We start from the raw sequence: 18,707 nt of genomic DNA on the forward strand, positions 1-18,707 counted from the left end.
AGCTGCTCAAAATGTGAATTATGCCTTTCTACATTTGGAAAGGAATATAAGCACACAAACCCATGCCTATTTATTTCCTAAAGTGCCTCCCTGAATAGGATTCCCAGTAGCCAGGTCCTGCAGACATTCCTGGGCACACAGTAAACACAGCACCAGGCACTCAGCTCCCTGCTGCTGTTGTATTTGGAACCAGGGCTCTGGCTTTTGTAGCCACTTTGTCTAAATATTTTGGGGATGATTCATTCATGGTTTGAACATTCCAACAGAGGGCATCCCCACAGTCTTTTCCACACCACAGTAGAGGCAGGCCAGGGTGCTGAAAGGGGGGAGCAGAGAGGTACCTGGTATCCCCGTCAGGAAGCAGTCCCCTCTGCAGCAGCACCACACTGCCCCCCGAGACCACCGGGAGTGAGCTGCCTTCTTCTCGGTAGTAGTGAAAACTCAACATGCTTGGAGCTCAGCTGGCGACGGGAGGCTGGCACAGGCCAAAGCCCCGCAGGCCTGGGACTGAATCAGCAGTGGCCCGCCCGCTGGAGTTTTCCATAGGACATTCAAGCTGGGGCGGGGAAGGTCACACTGGCCTCTGGCTTCCCTGCTGACAGGCAGAAATGAGCAGCCTCCACACTGAGGCCCCCATCCCATCCCAACGACAGCTCCCTATGGACAGAGTGAGGCGTACTGGATCCAAAGGGGAAGGAAGGAGGACTTCCACAAACATGCAGCCAGCAGACCATCCTCAAGAATGATGAGCGATGCATGATGGCTGAGCAAAGGGCCAAGTGTCAACAGAACACAGCATGGCACGGCTCTGTGAAAAGACTAAGCACATATGCCTGCCCAAGCATGTTCACACACACCACAGCCTGTCCACCCCAGTACCAGTCTACAACAGGCTGCGAACAACACAATCTGTGAAACTGAACACATTTGTAAATGTGCAAAAATAGGCAGTGAGCTCTGGGGGAACCCACAGTCCAGGCTCATGAGGTTGGCACTTCCTTCCAAAGGTAGTCAGGGGAGGATAAGAATTAACAGACACTTGCAGGGGTTTACAAAGTCCCTTCATTTTCAGGGGAGGCAGGTTGCCTGGAATCTTGCAGAAAGGAATGGTCCAGAAGCCATCATGCATCCCGGTCTCAAATGCAACTGGGGAAATGCAGACAGGGAAGGACCCAAAGGCACAGCTCTTCCAGGGCTTGGCAGAGTGTTGCAAACACTGACAGGGGAGCTGGTGAGGGTGGTGGCCACACTGTCCCTGTGGCCACCTGCCATCCTCAGCTGTGAACAAGACAATCAGCTCTTTACAACTTTCTCTCACTTTGCAAAATACAGACGCAAGGTAGCAATGTGAGTTTCCAAGAGCAAAAAGGGAAGACACATTCCTTCTCTTTTCTCCAAATGTTAGCCTCCACATGTGTCCTTCCTTCCTTCCTCCTGACTAAAAAAGGATGGGAAGACAGACCACTGACAATCAAAGTCATCAAAAGACTTAAGGAAAGTCATTCAAGGGAAGAAACGGAGGCTGAAGTGACTGCATGGTTTCTGGTCCCTCCGTTGGTGAGTGGAGACCAGGCCAGGATCTGAACACAGGAGACCCTACCCAACCTCTGTGGGCATTTACATGAGGCCTTTGAGCTGCCAATTCAGCATCAAATCTTTATGACTTTAAACAAACCTGGGAAGCACCCAGCATGCTAGAGCTCCGTGGAAAGGTTTGTATACTGAAAACTAAATGCTGCGGATACAATTTAATGTTCCTATCTCAGTCCTGGCCTTCTGGATCAACGGGTACCCTGCCTTCGTGGGAACACTTTCCAGCTTGATTTAGCATTCTTTGGAACGGGGGTGGGGGTGTGTGTAATCTGGTGTCTTCTTTCTTGTCTATTAATTCCCAAGCATCATTCCCTCTGAACATCCCTCCTTCTCCTGAGTGAAAGGCAGCCACCTGATCTTCCTTATAATTACACAAGCAACACATTTTTAAATAGGGAGCTGTTTATATATAACACACTAATGGAGAAACCCAAACTACAGGCTGGGAAAAGGAATTATAACCAAGTGGCATTTATTAAACACTCCCCAGGAGATGGAGGCTGGAAAAGCCATGTGACTGGGGCCAGCAGAAAGGGGGTGGGGGTGGGGTAATCAGATTCTGAGGCAGCCTTTGCTCCTTTTCCACGGGGAGCTGGATGGGCACTGGGACCCTCAGCAGGGACCTTTGAAGGCCTGGAGAAGCCAGCGGGGGTGGGGGTGGGGTGGGGTTGACACGGTGTGCAGTCTGTTCACTATGCTGTGTCTTCTTGAATTCTGCCTCGTGCGGACCTTGTTCGTGCAAGCTCTGCAGGTGATGTGTTGGAATACAATGTTTTCTAGGGGTGGGCAGGCTGCTCTAAGGTCTGGACCTCCAGTGAGTTTTCAGTACTCAGGCCATCTACACCATCCAAGCCTAGCTGGTGGCTTCCATCCACTTTTCCAGGCAGAACCTGTCACTGCATGGCCTGACCTCTTCCATCTTGCTTGCCCTCCAGCGCCCCCTGGCGATTCCTTGAAAACTAAAATTCCAGTTCCTCTGGCCTTCCCCAGCCTCTCACAGCTCCCAGCCTACAGCTCAGCAATTAGATTCTACTTTCCGTGGCTATGCCCAAGCATTTCAGAAAAACTTAACTCATGGCCAGGGCGGAGACTACATGGTTCACACAGGCGGCAGCTGACTGGCTCTAGCCACTAAAGAGTCACTGCTGCATCCAGAGAGGGCTCCCTTCACGACCCTCAGGGCACTATGGTCCATATTTAATGTAGATGCTCATACTGACTTCGGGAGAGCTTAAAAGCCATACTTAACAAGTCTTAAAGCCATCTTCTGTATTTTTTCTTTTTGTGTTTTTCTATGTTTCACTAAATGCTTTTCAATAATCAGAAACACAGAAAAACATTCTAATATATAAACTTGAAGTGAAGGACAGTTCAGATTATTCGGAACCAGTGACACAGAAATTGAATAAAACAATGCGGTTCTGCCATCTAGTGGCCACAATGCCAAAAAACAAAAGGCTGTGAAGGCCTTAACCCTGGGGCCAAAGTCCCATCCAGGCATTTAGTGGAAGGTTGTTTCTCCCCTCAATCCTGACCCTGCGGATCCATCCAGCCTTCCTGGGAAGGTGAGTGGGTAATTTGGCTCTAAATCAGGGACAGTTGTGGGATGATACTGCCTCCTGCTACTGCCCTACCTGATGATGAGCACCTGAAATAAGGGATGACCTAGCTGATGACGAGCACCTGAATGAGGGATGACCTAGCTGATGATGAGCACTGAGATGAGGGATGACTAGCTGATGATGAGCACCTGAGATGAGGGATGACCTAGCTGATGATGAGCACCTGAGATGAGGGATGACCTAGCTGATGATGAGCACCTGAGATGAGGGATGACCTAGCTGATGATGAGCACCTGAGATGAGGGATGACCTAGCTGATGATGAGCACCTGAGATGAGGGATGACCTAGCTGATGATGAGCACCTGAAATAAGGGATGACCTAGCTGATGATGAGCACCTGAGATGAGGGATGCATGGGGAGAGAAGGCCCTTGCCTTATGTGGCCAGAGATATCCTGAGGGGCTAACCACACTCCCCAGAGCACCCGCACTTCCAGAGATGATGGGCCACCAAGGTCCCTGATACTGCTGACAGAGAAGGTAGAAAGGAATCCTTGTACCTCCAGTTTATGCAGGGTCATAGTTTCTCTTCAAAGCAATAAAAAAGTCACTAAGGCACTATGTATCTATCATCTATATATCTACCATCAGTCTACAATCTTTCTATACCTTTCAACCTGCCATTATCAATCACTGATCCTCCCCTCCCCTCACCCTCCCCTCCCCCTCCCCTCCCCTTCCTCCCTCCTTCCCTCTCTCTCTGTGGTCCAGCTGTTACTTTCTGTTTCTTGTCTTGTGCCTTTACTTCTACTTGGTCACAAAAGCTCTGTCGAGTTTCACCTAACAGGCACTCTGATTTTGTTTCCCCCACCCCACCTGCCCCATTTCCCTGCCATCTACCAGGGATGTCCAACCTTCTGACATTTTAACACAACCTTATTACCTACAAAGTTCATGCTCAGAACCATGCAGTCCAATGGAGTTACAAAAAATGTTTCCAACAAAAACCAAACTCACAGTGTTTTCAGTACGTTTACAATTTCGTGCTGGGCCACCTCATAGATATTCTTAACCACATGTGGCTGGTGTGCTGGGCACTGCACACGCCTGACTGCACACCACGGTCGCAGTCCCGCTGGCCGCCTCCCTCCAAGCACACCTCCTCTACAATCATGTACAGCCCGGGATCTAGCAGTGACTGATCAACGCCCTTTGGGAAAGCCCTGCAATGTCTTCCATGTTCTTTAGGACTGATTTAAAATTACCTGTTATCTGTTTAGCTCTATCTTCCCTCTCCTGCCTCTTTAGAGGCAGCCCTACGATGACCTTGCTTCCCACTGCAGCCCCAAGGCACACACAGAACCTAAGAGATAAGGCAGAACAGCGATCCAGGAACCTAAGAGATAAAGGCAGAATAGCAATCCAGGGTGAGAGCTGGGTGGGAGGCAAACAGTAGCTTCAAATCCTGGCTCAGCCTTTCATAAACTATGGAACCCAGAGCTAACACCTGTGATCCCAGGATCTGGGAGGTTGAGGCAGGAGGAATGAAATTTAGGGGCCAGCCTGGACTATATGGCAAGACCGTCTCAAAAATCAAAAACCAAACTATGGCACTTGTTGCAAGGGACTTCCCTGATCCCTGTCACTATCAACACTACATAAGTAGAGTAAGATAATGAATTATGGGAGCTGAAGTGGGTACTTTTAAAGCCAGGGAAACTTTAATTGAGGGAAAAAAAAAAACCTTTTCATCTTAGGTTCAGAAAAAAGTCTGAACGTTAAGGACATATTACAAATCCTAACTGCATTTTATTTAGAAGGATTTCTTCCTGGTAGGTGGCTAGTGTTTTATTTAACACCCAGTTCTTGGGGTCACAACCCCCTTTATGGGGTTGTGTAATTGAGTATGGGGGCCAGGAAAATGTTGTCAATAGTAGAAAGTTTCTAACATGCAGACCAGAAAATAATGAGAAGTCAAAAGCATAATGAGTTGCAGGAGCTTTGGGCAGTGTCCACCCACCTGTGTCTCGGAGTGTGTCTTTGCACTGTGTATGCAGACAAAAGCCGATGAATACTGCCAAGACACGTCAGCTCGGGGTCAAGACCACCGAGTGTTATGGACGGCAATATAACGAATGGAAACATAATGGTTTAACTGAAAAAAACACACTTCACATTTTTGCTTACTGTCAGCCAGGTGTGGCAGGGCACGACTTTAATCCCAGCACTCCTAGAGGCAGAAGCAGGTTCTGAGTTCAAGGCCAGTATGATCTACTCAGCAAGTTCCGGGACAGCCAACGCTACATTGAAAGACCCTGTCACAAACAAACAACAAACCCAATAAAACCAAACAATACAAGGTAAAAAGTTTCTTAGTCTCATTTTTTCAGAAAAGAATCAAATTCATGTATCTTTAGGCTGGTTTGTGTTGGAACGTTCATAACTGCTATGTGACTTACCGTTTTGAGTTTCACAAAAGACTTTTTAGTTTGGGATCAGGACAGAATTTACAATCATTTCTACAACTGCCCTCCATGTACTTTGGCCATTTTGTACTACACTTACATAGTGTGGCATTTGCAGCCTTGAGAACTTTTAAATCAACATACCAACTGGGTCAAACTCTGAAGACCAAAAGGCCCTGAATATCAAATATTCAGCTGAGATTTCTTGGTTGTTGTTGTTGTTTGGTTTATTTAGAGATAGGGTTTCTCTGTGTAGCCCTGGCTGTGCTAGAACTCTGTAGACCAGGCTGGCCTCTCAGGGATCTGCCCTTCTGCCTCCGGAGTACTGGGATTAAAGGTGTGAGCCACCACACCTGGCTCAACTGACGCTTCTTAATGTAAAAACAATCAAGCACATGTATCTCATGAATGCACAAATTCATTCCCAGCTTTGATAAGGTCACATGCATGTCAGTGCTTATTAAAAATTTCTTTTAATGCATGAATGAGTGTGGGTATGTGCATACGTGTCCAGGTGAATGTGGTGTGTGTGTGTGTGTGTGTGTGTGTGTGTGTGTGTGTGTGTGTTTGCGCGTGTGCAAGCCAGAGGGCAATGTCAAGTGATGTTTCTCAGGATCCATCCACCCTGGTTTCTGAGACAGGGCCTCTCACTATTGTGTAACTCACTAGTAGGCTAATGTGGCTGGCCAGTGAGCCCCAGGAATCTGCCTATCTACACCTCTCTAGACCTGGGACTGGAAGTGCAAACCCTAATTAACACGGACTTCCTCCTGGGATGTGGTAATTTACACGGGTCCTCGCGACAGAACTCAGGTCAGCGTGCTTGTGTAGTACGCACTGTAGCGACTGAGCTGTCTCCAGGCTTACATGAAATTTTTTGATGATTTATTATTAGTAAGCATGTGATTTTTATATACCTATATGAATACATATGCGTGCTGCGCGCGCACGCGCGCGCACACACACACACACACACACACACACAGAGGCACACAAAAATTTCTTGTGTCATGAATGGAGAGACTTTAAGAAGCGTTGATTTAAAGAGCCAGATGCCTAAAGAATGCTGAGAAAATAAACTAATGTTCCTCAACCTAGGAGAATATGACATTAGATCATCATTCATTATAGCTAAGAACTGTTTAATAATCCAACAGTCTTATACTCCATGTAACAAAATCAGCATTTAAGAAAAACAGCACGTAATTTAGATACCATGCAAGGACACCAAAGTGTTCACTTCCATAACATGGACTCTGATGTTGGCGACAGCCATGTACTGACGGGACAGGCACCAGAACCAGGTCACCCAAGCTGCTTGCTTGCCAAAGGTAGAGGGCGTACCACAGACTACGTCTAATTTTGCAAAACACCAGGGCTTATGCCAAGGTCTAGGTCTTCAAGCAGAATTCTCAATCTTCCCAAAGGCCATTTGCTTTAAGCAAATACATGACCAGACCCTCAACTTCCATTTGTGTGGGTCCCCCAAACCTTGTCTACATGACGCCACATCCTTCCCCCCTTCCCCATCCTCCCATCTCCACTGTGAATCTGACAGAACCATTCTTGGATGCTGCAGAAGACCCAAGTCACTTAACAAGGGGTCAAGTGGGGTTTCCTGTTAAATATGAGAAGATTTGCATGTGGGTTGAGCCAAACCCAATTATACACTGAAAAACACCCTGAAGAAATCCATTCATTTATGTTTCAGAATGGAATGTGTGGTGATACTTTGTTTGTGCTTTAGCAAATAAAGCTTGCCTGGATCAGAGTGTGCAGCTAGCCACTAGAGGCCAGGCAGTGATGGCACACACCTTTAGTCCCAGCACTTGGGATCTCATGCCTTTGATCCCACTACTTGGAAAGCACATGCCTTTAATTCCAGCACTTCGGAGGAGAAAATAGGAAGTGATGTGGCTGGTCAGAGAGAGGAAGTGATAATGTGGGGTGGAGACAGGAGCTTGGCCCTCTCAGTCTGAGGATTCCTAGAGGTAATAAGTCTTTCTAGTGGCTGGCTGCTCTGCTTCTCTGATCTTTCAGCATTTACCCCGATATCTGACTCCGGGTTTTTAGTATTAAGACCAGTTAGGATTTGTGCCACAGGAATGGGACGGTGGCTTAATAACATTGCATCGTTCAGCCCCACTATTCCCAGCCATTTCCTCATGGTTGTCTCAGGAGGGTGGGGTAAACACTGACATTAGGACGTTCAGCCCCACTATTCCCAGCCATTTCCTCATGGTCGTCTCAGGAGGGTGGGGTAAGCACTTTCATTAGGAGGAAACAGAGCTGGGCTCCATGCTCTTTCCTTCCCTCCCGACTTCCCATGTCTATCCAACTATAACTTCGAATTCATGAAGCTTGTCATAGTATGCTGTGGTGATTTGAAATAAAATGGCCCCCAAAGGGAATGCCACATAAGGGGGTGTGGCCTTGTTGGAGGAAGTATGTCATTGTGGGGGTGGGCTTTGAGGTCATATATGTTCATATATGTTCAAGCCACACCCAGTGAGACAGTTCACTTCCTGTTGCCTGCAGATCAAGATGTAGAATTCTCAGCTCTTTCTCCAGCACCATATCTGCCTGCATGCCACCCGCCAAGATAGTAAACTAAACCTCTGAAACTGTAAGCCACCCCATGGTCATGATCATGGAGACTCTTCACAGCAATAGAAACACTAACTAAGACAGATGTCTAATAAGACATTTACTAAATGAAAATGGGTTCAGAACTCTACTGAGAGAAAGCCAGTGTGATATGGGTAACTGCTTGACAAGCTACACAGGGCCTGGACACCTGAACAAGTGATGTCAGCAACCTGGAGGTCCTAATGCGGTAACATGCACACACATACTACAAAGAATCGTCACGAGTGCTTACTAATGCCGCTATTCCTGACACTGAGCTACACAGATTGGCCTGTAAGTAAAAGGCAAGGAAGCCTTGGAAACAACTGAGGGTGGGGGGCGGGGTTCTGCGACAGACTTCTGATAGCCTTCCTAGAAACTGGGGGAGGAGGGTCCCCAAAGGTTGAACAAGTCAGGTAATTTCCAATTCTTTACTTTGAACACGAGGGAGCACCTAACTGAGTTGTCATTTTTGGTACAAAGCTCGAAGGAATTCAGGAATTAAGTGGCATTACTATCCCAATGTTCTTCCATCCCATAAATTTATTCATGAGTCTTCAGTGCTTACATATCTAAAAATGGAAAATAAGCAAGAGGTACTGACTTTCTCATCCCAGCACTGAGGATGTTTCTTCATTTATTAAGAAACATTTTTAAAGCCTGCAAACTCAGGATAATTTGCAATTTCCACTTATTTTGATGAGTAACAAGGTAATAATGCTAATGACTATTTATTTAGAGAAACTGAATTGGAAACAGGAACTTAGCTGAGGGTGAATTCCTTTCAATACTCAGGAAAATTTGAAGATCCCTTCAAATGCACACAATATACATATGAATGCATGGATAGTGCACACAGCTGCATGCTGGGGTGAGGACTGGAAGACTTTCAAGTAAGTAAATCTGAGAGAATGGAAGGGAAGAGAGGACAAAAAAGGGTAACTTTAAGAGGAAAAAAATAAGATAAAAATTCTGCCACCGAAGTGTTGTTTATACTCTCTAGTGAATAAGGACAGCTAAAAAGCCACTTCCTGTTTAGACTCCATTGGATGTGCTTAAATACAAGATGCTCAAGTGTCACTGGTTACCACACTATTTCCTTTCGTATCTTCCAAGTACAACACTCCAAAGACCCTACTGACCGATAAACAGTTCCTGTCTGTCTTTCATTCCAACACTCAAAAGTGAAACAGTACATCCTTCGCAAGTGTCTTAAGAAAGGATTCATGTCACCTTAAACTGTCCAAGGGAGCATGTGGTGTTGTAATGTGACATTAAACACTTGAGGGCCACTACTCTACGAGGCTTTCTCTGGCAAATGGGTTAACCTGGGCCAATTCTGGCTTTTGAAAGTTCCCAGGAGCTGGAGATGTATTCTCTCTCATTCCAGTGGATTATTCTCAAATGACAGCCACTGAAATTCAAGCCCGCTGTGGTGGGGTTCTACTTTTCTACATCCTACCTGGGGTGGTGTGACCAAAAGTTGCCTCCGGAGGGTTGTGGTGTGGGGATAGGAAGCCCGTGAGTCAGCTCTTCCCTTCCCGAGCACCAACTGGAGTCCGACCTCAGCCTGCGTGCCCTGCTGTCTGTGTCTAGTGGGAGAGGCTTGGGCAGCACTGTGGACCCTTCCCACCACTGATGGGTGCCCAAACCAATGGCAATACCAAATCCTATTGCCCTGTGCCTTTTCCACCACAATGAAGTCACCATGCACAGCGGACAGTGTCTTAGCAAGTCTCCTTTCTCTACAATTTCTCAAAAGACGATTCGTTCTTTTTTCCCTTTTCCATTTTGTATGTGTATGTGTATGCATGTTTACATGTGTGGGTACATGGGTGTGGTAACAGATGCATGCTGGGGTGTGTGTGTGTATACTGAAGCCCTAAGTTGAAGTCAGGAATTACCCTCAATGGCTCTTCCACCTTCTTCAATGAGGCAGGATTTCTCAACCAAACCCAGAGCTCACAAATGTGGCTAGTCTCACCGGTCAGCTCAATCTGTGGATTCCCCTGTCTCTGCCGCACAAGGCTGGAAGTATGGGCAGGCCACCACCCACACTGTAAGCAGTATTCACATGAGTTCTGGGAATTTGAATTCTGGTCCTCAGGCTTGCATGGGGGCATCTCCCCAGCCCCCCCACCCCAAGATCCTCTCTTACAGCAGAGTTCAGCAACTTGAGCACAGGTTTTTGTTTCCTTACTGGCTGAGAGCTCTCACTTAGAAAGATCTCCGTGTGCATCCTCCTTTGGGCATGTTAGAATCGCCAGCATCAAGAAGCGGCCCTTTGGAGGCATCACCAAATAAAACAGGGGTGACCTGAATACAGTTCTGTCATACCCCCAGTGACAACCAAGATGTAAGTAACAGGTGAGCAGTGTCCACAGCCTGAACAGAGACGACACATCTGGGATGGGAAAGCGGGGTGACGCGAGATCCCATCACACCACACACAACCACCAATGTGCAACTCAAACCAATAGTGCTCATTTCTGGAGTTTTCATTTTAGCATTTTCAGACCGCAGCTGATGAGTCACTGAAACCTGAGAAGGTAAAGCGGGGATTACTGCTGACCCTCACACGTCCCCGGTCAAAAGAAGGTGCAAGGTGCCTCTGCTCCCCTGGACCCCTCCTTTTAAATGTTTTTAAAACTACAATTGTGTACACGTGGAGGTCAGAGGACAACTTGCGGAAAATCGGTTCTTTCCACCAGGTGGGTTCAGGGGACAAACTGGCCAGACATCAGGCCTGGCAGCTACCGCCTCTACCCTCCAGGCTGTGTTGCTGGCCCACCCCTCCTTCTAAGTAGAAAATACACCACAAACCCGTTAGGTGAGTGTTGCCGGTACTGTCTCAACTCTACCATTTTAATGACCCATCATAAAATAAGTGAGGAAACCGCTTAGTGCCTCAGTTTCCCTAACTGCCAAATGGCATTAATGATGGAACCATCTCCCTGAAACATATAAGGATTAAAAGTGGTAATATCAATAATAAATGAAGATGTGATTACTGATACATGTCAGGTGTAGACTATGAAGTGAGCTCAGGAAAGGCAGGCCCTGAGCAGGGGTGGCACCAGTTTCACCCAAGGAGCAAGTGATTTTGGTACCTGCTATTCCTAGAACCTGAATTCTGCCTTCAGCCATGCTCCTTACCAACGAGCGTCAGCCGCCCACCTTGCTCTGCAAGACGCCCCTGATGAAAGCAGCCTTTCACTCCTGGGAATTACCCCTCAAACACAGCCAGTGAGCAGGAAGCCCCCAAAGGGGCTGCCCTTACTGGGCCTGCCCAAGCAAGAGGGTCCCTACTGTCACCTAGAGCCCATGCAGCTCCCGCCCCAACACACACACCACAAACCTCCTTTCATGAATGTCCCCTGCCCACACGTGGTGGAGACGGCAGGTGTGAATTAGGCCCACATGGCGGAGGGTGATGAGCGCGGCGAAGAAGAAAACGTACCAGAGAACTGATGAGATAATGGAGGAGCGGTCTGGCTTCGCATCAACTCCATCTTCACTTGAAGAATCCACTTCTTCCAGCTCCGCAGGAAGCTGATCACAGTTCTGATCATCTGCCATCTGGGAGGAAAATGAAGCCGGAGAAACAGGGATTTAAAGGGGCACCACTGCCCTGTGATGCGTGTGTGCTCAGGTGTGTGCAAGTGAGCGTGCGTGTGGGTGCCTGTGCACGTGGAGGCCACAAGTCAACCTGGGTGTCATTCCCCAGGCACCGTCCCCCTTGTTTTCTGAGACAGGCTCCCTCACTGGCCTGGATCTCCCAATTAGGGTAGGCTGGCTGGCCAGTGAGCCCCAGAGGTCCACCCGCCTCTGCCCCCCAAGTGCTGGGATCACAACTGTGTGCCCCAGCTCCTGGCTTTGTATGTGGGTTTTAGGAAGCAAATTTAGGTCTTCACACTTGAGCAACTGTAGCCCTCTGCTTTTGGGTATTTTTAAATGACACTCTCTAGGTGATACAGTTCTTAATGAATTAAACCTAGGGGTGAGCAGTCTTGCACACTTAAGCTCCAGAGTTCCTGCACCACCAATATAAGAGTGTAATAAAACATACCAGTGTCAAGTGTATGGCAGGCCTCCTTCCAGAGACCAAGTAACCGAAGCCCTTGACCTCACAGCTTCTACTCCAGCACCCGTGGCTGTGCTAAACGTTTGGTGCATACAATGAGCTGTGGAAAGTCTGTCACGGTTCACAACAATCAAGAAGCACCCCTAAATCCCTGACAGGTCACTCAGCACACCTCAAAGACAGCACTAACTCTGAGGCACAGAGCTCTCTTCACTATGGGTGGCTTTACATGATCTACCCAAGTGGATTTCCATTGAATGATTTTCCTGCTCAAGGATCTTCAAGAGGGCTGGAGAGCTGGCTCATCGGTTGAGAGCACTGACTGTTCTTCCAGAGGACCCGGGTTCAATTCCCAGCACCCATCTGTCTGTAACTCCAGTTCCAGGGCTTCTGACATACAGACATACATGTAAGTAAAACACTAACGCACATAAAATAAAAATAAATTAAAAACAAAAAAGAATCTTCAAGAGGCCGAAGGAGATAGCTCAGTAAGGTGCAAGGATGAGGAGCTGAGTCTGATCCCAGCACGGTGGCATGCACTTGTAACCCCAGCCCCAGGGATGCAGACATGTGGCCTAGCTGAACCCGTAGTTCCAGGCCAATGAGAGAAGACCCTATCTCCAACAGAGAGAGAGAGAAAAAAAAGGTTGGCAGACTCCTGAGGAATGACACCTGAGGGTGATATATGGCCTATATTCACACATGTACACACACACATCTTCAAGTGAGCCTCACTATTTAAAAATTCATTTTTAAATTCATCTCCTTGGATTTTAAGGCCCTTCACAAGCTAGGGCAGGCGTCAGTAGACTGACCCACTCGTTGACAGGAGTAAAGTCTGTTCATTTATGTACCATCTCTGCTTGCTCTCTATCTGTGAGCAGACACATGTTTACTACCTGGCTGTTTATCCCACGCTCACTGCCTACTTGGCTCTTGTTCTCGTCATTTATTTGTGTCTGCTAATTGCTTGGCTCCCGCAGGACAATATAAACTCATTGTGGTAGAGGCATCTGGCACACAGAAGGTGCTTATTAAATAAATATTAATTCAGTGGAAGGCTGGAAGAAATGAACACCCCCCTGGGAAGAGAATTAGCTAAACAAGATGCAGCAGGTCCAGGGAGCGTCCATATTGGAATCACTGTTCACAAATCAAACCCTGTTTCATTCTGCAAGAAAAGATAAGGGATTCACTTTCAGCAAGCAAAGGAAGCCGGTAAACTTCAGATTTTATCTGGTTTCAGACTTAAGCATGTTCAGCAGAAAGCCTCAGCCTTCAGGGGAAGTGTGTGCACACCTGTCAGGGCTGGCCTAGGGATGTGTCCACCTGGTAGGAAAAGAAGGTGTTTTTATATAAAGAAGGTGGTCATATCTGTTTTACAGAGTACCTTGTGTCCCAGGATGTGACAACAAGTGACGTCTGGAGATGGAGATCCAGCCTAGAGAGGGTTCCATGGAGGCCAAGCAACAGCTTTGTGGACTTCAGCTCTGAAGTGTCACTATGATGTTACTTTCAGGAAATGACAGAGAGACAGGAGGAAACAGACAGAGGACAGAAGGGGAGGAGAGGAGGAGGGGAGGGAAAGGGAGGGAAGGGGAGGGGAGGAGAGAGGAGAGGCTAGGCTTCCGGGCAGTGGAGAAGGAACCCTGGACACACCCACCATGGCCAGAAGAAATCAGATGGCCACCCTCTCTCTTTGCACATCACAAGCCTCCCCACTACAGGACCAACGGGTTTCTGGTCAGGACACAATCTTTCAGATCAGGACCCCAAATGTTTCTTAAGGGATTATGCCATCAGAGGAGAAAAGCGGAGGTAGAACATTCAGAAGACACTCAGCAGTTTCCGGTCATCTTCACACTGACTTCCTTAACACTTCAAGTGCACCATCATCAGCAAGGCACATGTTTGAGTATCTTCAAAATTAACAAGTCAAAGTTCTGTAAAAACCCACCAGAAAAAGACACTACCTTCAATGTGGTCTTAAGCCTTGACTCTTCTGTCAAGCTTAATCTTAAAAGTTAAACCTAAGATCCATAAAAGAGAGAGAGGAGTAAGGAAGAGGGGAGGGTGAGGGAGAGGGAGGATGTCCTTGTGACTACAGGAAATTCCAGCTCTCATCCATGCCCTAGAAACGACAACTTTGGCCACCCACCACAGACCAGAACACAGCCTGGAAGTGTAGGTGTCTACAGGGATTACATCAAATTCTCCAAAGTGTACACAGCAGAGAGCCTAAGAGGGCAGTTTCATGTTCCCATCACCTGCCCTAGAAGGACAGCGCTAAATAAGACATTTTAACAGCAATGGAGGGATGAAGAAAATGTATTCTTTGTTATGTGACTAATGCCCCAAATCAGAAGGAAAACAGCAAAAACTAACTCAATTTTTAAAAATGCACAAAAGATGTGTTTGGTTTGGATCTGGTATCCCTTTCCCTTAAAGGTCCCGAGCATCCTGCTGCTAGGAGGAGGCACTGGGACCCAAAGTGAGGCCTCATGGGAAGCCTTCTAGTCACTCATGGGTCGTCAGAAGAAATCATGAGACCCACTTCCTCTTCCTTTTGACTTCCAAGCCATGAAGCGAATACCCCGCTGTTAGGACTTCAAAATGAAATGCCCCCTCCAACAGAGCCCTGAGGTGAATGCAGGCTTGGTCTCCGGCTGGAGGGGAGATGGAAGCTCCCTGAGGTGAGGCCTTGCTGGAGGAAACGGACCATTGGGACTGTTCCCTGAAGGGCAGTGTGCGCCTGGGCCCTCCCTGCTACCCTCTCTCTGCTTTCCGGCTCCCACAAGGAAAGCAGCTTCACTGAATCAACAGTCCTGTTGCTGTGGCGCTCTGCCTCATGTGGGCTGAGACTTCCCAGCCAGGAGCCAAAACCACTCCAAAGCAGTGGTTCTCGACCTGGGGGTCAGGACCCCTTTGGGGTTGCATATCAGATATCCTGCATATCAGATATTTAATATTGCAATTCCTAAGAGTAGCAACATTACAGTTATGAAGTATAATGAGATAATTTTGTGGTTGGGGTCACCACAACATGAGGAACTGTATTCTAGGGTGGCAGCATTAGGAAGGCTGAGAACCACTGCTCTAAAGGGAGGCTCTCTTTAAGGAGTCCTCTGAGGTACTGGTCACTGAGGAAAAACTGACCAATATGTACCAGGATGTGCGACGTCTGCACAGGTCCCACAGCAACAGGCCCCGTTAATCATGGGCTGGAGCCTCCAAGGTGGTGAGCCAGAGCAAACTACGTCTAAGCTGATCACTGCAGAAAGCTCACAAACAGGCCTGAAGACCTGAGAAGGGACCCACTCTTAGCTGAGGAGCTACCGACTGCTAGGGAGGGAGAGTCAGCTGACCTGAGGGACAGACTCCGCCCCATCGGACGGCCTCACACCCGTGTGCAAATGGTCAGCACTAACTGGATTCAGCCACACTTCGTTCCACCAAGTCCTCTTCACAATGCCCACACCTTCTGTTGGAGGCGTGGTGGTTTGCATAAAAATGGCCCCCATAGGCTCCTAGGGAGTGGTACAATCAGGTGTGGTCTGGCTGGAGCAGGGGTGGCCTTGTTGAAGGAAGTGTGGGGGTGGGGGTGGGGATGGGGTTGGGCGGTGGGCTTTGAGTGCTCAAGCCAGGCCCAGTGTCTCACTCTTCTCCTGCTGCCTGCAGTCCAGATGTAGAACCCTCAGCTGCCTCTCCAGCACCATGTCTGCCTGAGTGCCACCATGCTCCCTGCCATGATGACAGTGGGCCAAACCTCTGAACTATACGCCAGGCCCCAATTAAATGCTTTCCGTTGTAAGAGTTGCCGCAGCGTGGTCTCTTCACGGCAACAGAGCCGTGACTGAGATAAGGCCTAAAGCATCTCCCGGGCTGCCGGGAAGTGATCGACTTTGCCCCACCATACACTCTCAACAGCTGGATGCTCAGCCTTGCCACAGGCCCGCAGCAACAGGGCAAGCAGACCAGACACCGACGTGCCCCAAGCCAGGAGCCAAAAATCTAAGTCTTCAGCCTTCCTGCTAACAACCTACATCAGCAGCCGTGGACTTGGGACTCTTCAGTCAGCACGGCTAGGCACTCCGTAGCTTCCTTATCCCCACGGTGAGGCCAACTCTTGACTTTGACTCCCGGCTTTTTCCTCAAGCCCTCCTGAAAGCCTCCTCACCTTGGCTCTACTGTGCTGCCCCGGGGGTCTTCCCAGCAATACTTTTCTTGTATCTGCCCCTTTTCTCAGGAGCTGCAAAGAGCGGTCATTACAGCGACATTGCTTGCCCACTGTCAAGAGACAGGAAATGTCTCTTTCAATGACTTACAATGTGTGACGCCCGCTGTCACAGTTTGGGTGTAGTTGGTCCCTCAGCGTCCTGTGGCGGAAGACTAGTCCCCTACATGATGCTAAGAGATGGTGAGACGTAAGAGATGGGATCCAGCAGGAAGCCACCAGGGTGCTGCTCATGGAAGCTTATGGGGCCCTGTGTTAGTTCACAAGAGGTTGCTTAGAAAACAATACGTCCAGCCACTCCCCAGCTACTCCAAATTCCTGTCTTACAATGTGGCTGTTCCTACTTGCAAGCACTTTGGCCTCTGGGCGGCCATCTCCCTGGCTAGTTTTTTATTTCTACGTGACATCACCTAGAGTTACCCAGGAAGAGGAAGCCTCTGTTGAGGAGGTGCCCAGATCAGACTGGCCTGCGGCCATCTCTTTGGGGGATCGGTCTTGACTGGAAGGCCCAGCCCGCTGGGGGTGGCACCATCCGCTGGGGGTGGCACCATCCGCTGGGGGTGGCACCATCCGTGGGCAGCTGGGTCTGGGCTGTGTAAGAAAGCTGGCTGAGTGAGTGATACGCAGTTTTCCTGCCTCCAGGTTCCTGCCCAGATTTCCCTCAGTGATGGGCTGTGACCTGGAATAGTCAGGTGAAATAAAAACCTTTTCCTGTCTTGGCCGTGGTGTTTATCACAGCAACAGAAAGCAGACTAGACATGTCGAAGCAAATCGTGCCGAGGTGGGTCAGGATACTGCCTGAACTTCATTTTCGTGAGGAAACAGACTAGTTGTGCCTGCTTTCCTAGTGCAGTGGTATCATACATACTCACCTCCTGCCCATATATCGTCTTCCCTAAGCGCTCAAAGTCCTGAGGCTGCCACCTCCACACCAGTGTCACCTAAGGTTGCCACGGCTAAGTAACCGGCCTTTGCCCACATCCTGCAGAAGGCCGCAGGGTGGCAGCTTATAAAGTTAGGCCTTAGCAGCATGGAGGGGGTGTAAGGTCGGGCTGGCCAAACTCTGAAGACACAGCCTGTAAACAGAAAATTGGGGCCTCACCAGTGAGCCCGGTTCCAGAGCAGGACCCGAGATCTATTCCAGCATCGCCACCTGCACCTACAAGTAGACTTACTTTCCCATAACAGGCAAGCTCAGGGAGTGAAGGCGGGTGTCGCCTGGAGCCCACACCGCCCAGCGTCGTCGCCTGCCAGAGCCCTGATGCAAGGGTCCCCCAACAAGGAAGCGTAGTTCACGCACACTTTCAAGCACACTTTGCTCTGGTCAAAGACCTGCGCACCCTGACTCCCTCCTTCCCAGGGCACAAGTCAGCCAGGTCCGCCCAAGGTTCCCACTGAACAGACCAGGCGCCTAAGCGGCCCGGCCGGTCTGACGAGGCCAAAACAACAATATCCACTGCCCTGCGCCCGTTCTTCCTTCCCGTTACATCCGGAATGGCACCGGATGGGCTAGGAGGCCAAGGGAGGCCCAAGCCGAGCAAAGCCAGCGATGGAGGGGCATGGAGAGCCCCAGCCTCAGCCTGCCCTGCTGTGCGAGCCTGCGGGAGGGAGGGGGACCCTGGGCGGGGACGCTCGGGAGGAGGAAGCACGCGGAAGAGGGGCGGGAAAGCCGCGACCGGGGCCCAAGTTACCGTTCCCACGGTGGCCGGCGGGAGCCGACGGTGGCGTCCGATCCTCCGCGAGGGTCTAGGACAGCGTTAGGGAAAGTGAAAGCAAAAGTCCCGGAGCCCGAGGGGGAGGAGCGGGCGGGGCAGACACGGGCCGGGCGGGGCGGCGCGTAAGCCCCGGGAAAGCTGGCTGCGCGCGGGAGAGCGCGCCCTGCGGAGCGCGCCGTGGGGAAAGTCCTTTCCGCCCGTGCAGGCTGCCCCGGGTCACTGCCTGATTTTTGGCGGCACGAGCTGCGAACCGCCCGGAGGCGCCACGTGTATCATCCCGCCCTCTGTGAGGTTTGGGCGACCCCTGCCGCAGCACGGAGCGCCCGGTAGTGCGCTCCCTACAGAACTGGCCGGCCTCGGGCTCTACGAAGCTGCCCGCCAGAAAAGTGACCCCCGGGCTACCCTCCGCAAATCTGTCACGTG

At 49.5% G+C, this 18,707-nt stretch overlaps 1 protein-coding gene across 3 annotated transcripts in view; it reads right to left on the reverse strand.

Annotated features, from left to right (window-relative positions):
• Positions 1 to 18,457, reverse strand: part of Casp7 (caspase 7) — a 45,489-nt gene extending 27,032 nt beyond the window's left edge. Inside the window, exons 1-2 of one of the 3 annotated variants that reach the window (XM_028875138.2) lie at positions 18,261 to 18,457; positions 11,709 to 11,827 (exon numbers count right to left, since the gene is read on the reverse strand). In XM_028875138.2, the coding sequence (XP_028730971.1) occupies positions 11,709 to 11,827 (119 nt within the window). In that variant the 5' untranslated portion in view covers positions 18,261 to 18,457. Of the gene's footprint in view, positions 1 to 341; positions 510 to 11,708; positions 11,828 to 13,725; positions 15,282 to 18,260 lie in introns of those variants that run through there. The other 2 variants (XM_028875139.2, XM_028875140.2) reach the window with 2 other exon arrangements.
• Positions 18,458 to 18,707: the final 250 nt, after the last annotated feature.

This window comes from Peromyscus leucopus, chromosome 1, assembly GCF_004664715.2.
Source record: "Peromyscus leucopus breed LL Stock chromosome 1, UCI_PerLeu_2.1, whole genome shotgun sequence".
In the NCBI taxonomy this organism is placed as follows: Eukaryota; Metazoa; Chordata; class Mammalia; order Rodentia; family Cricetidae; genus Peromyscus; species Peromyscus leucopus.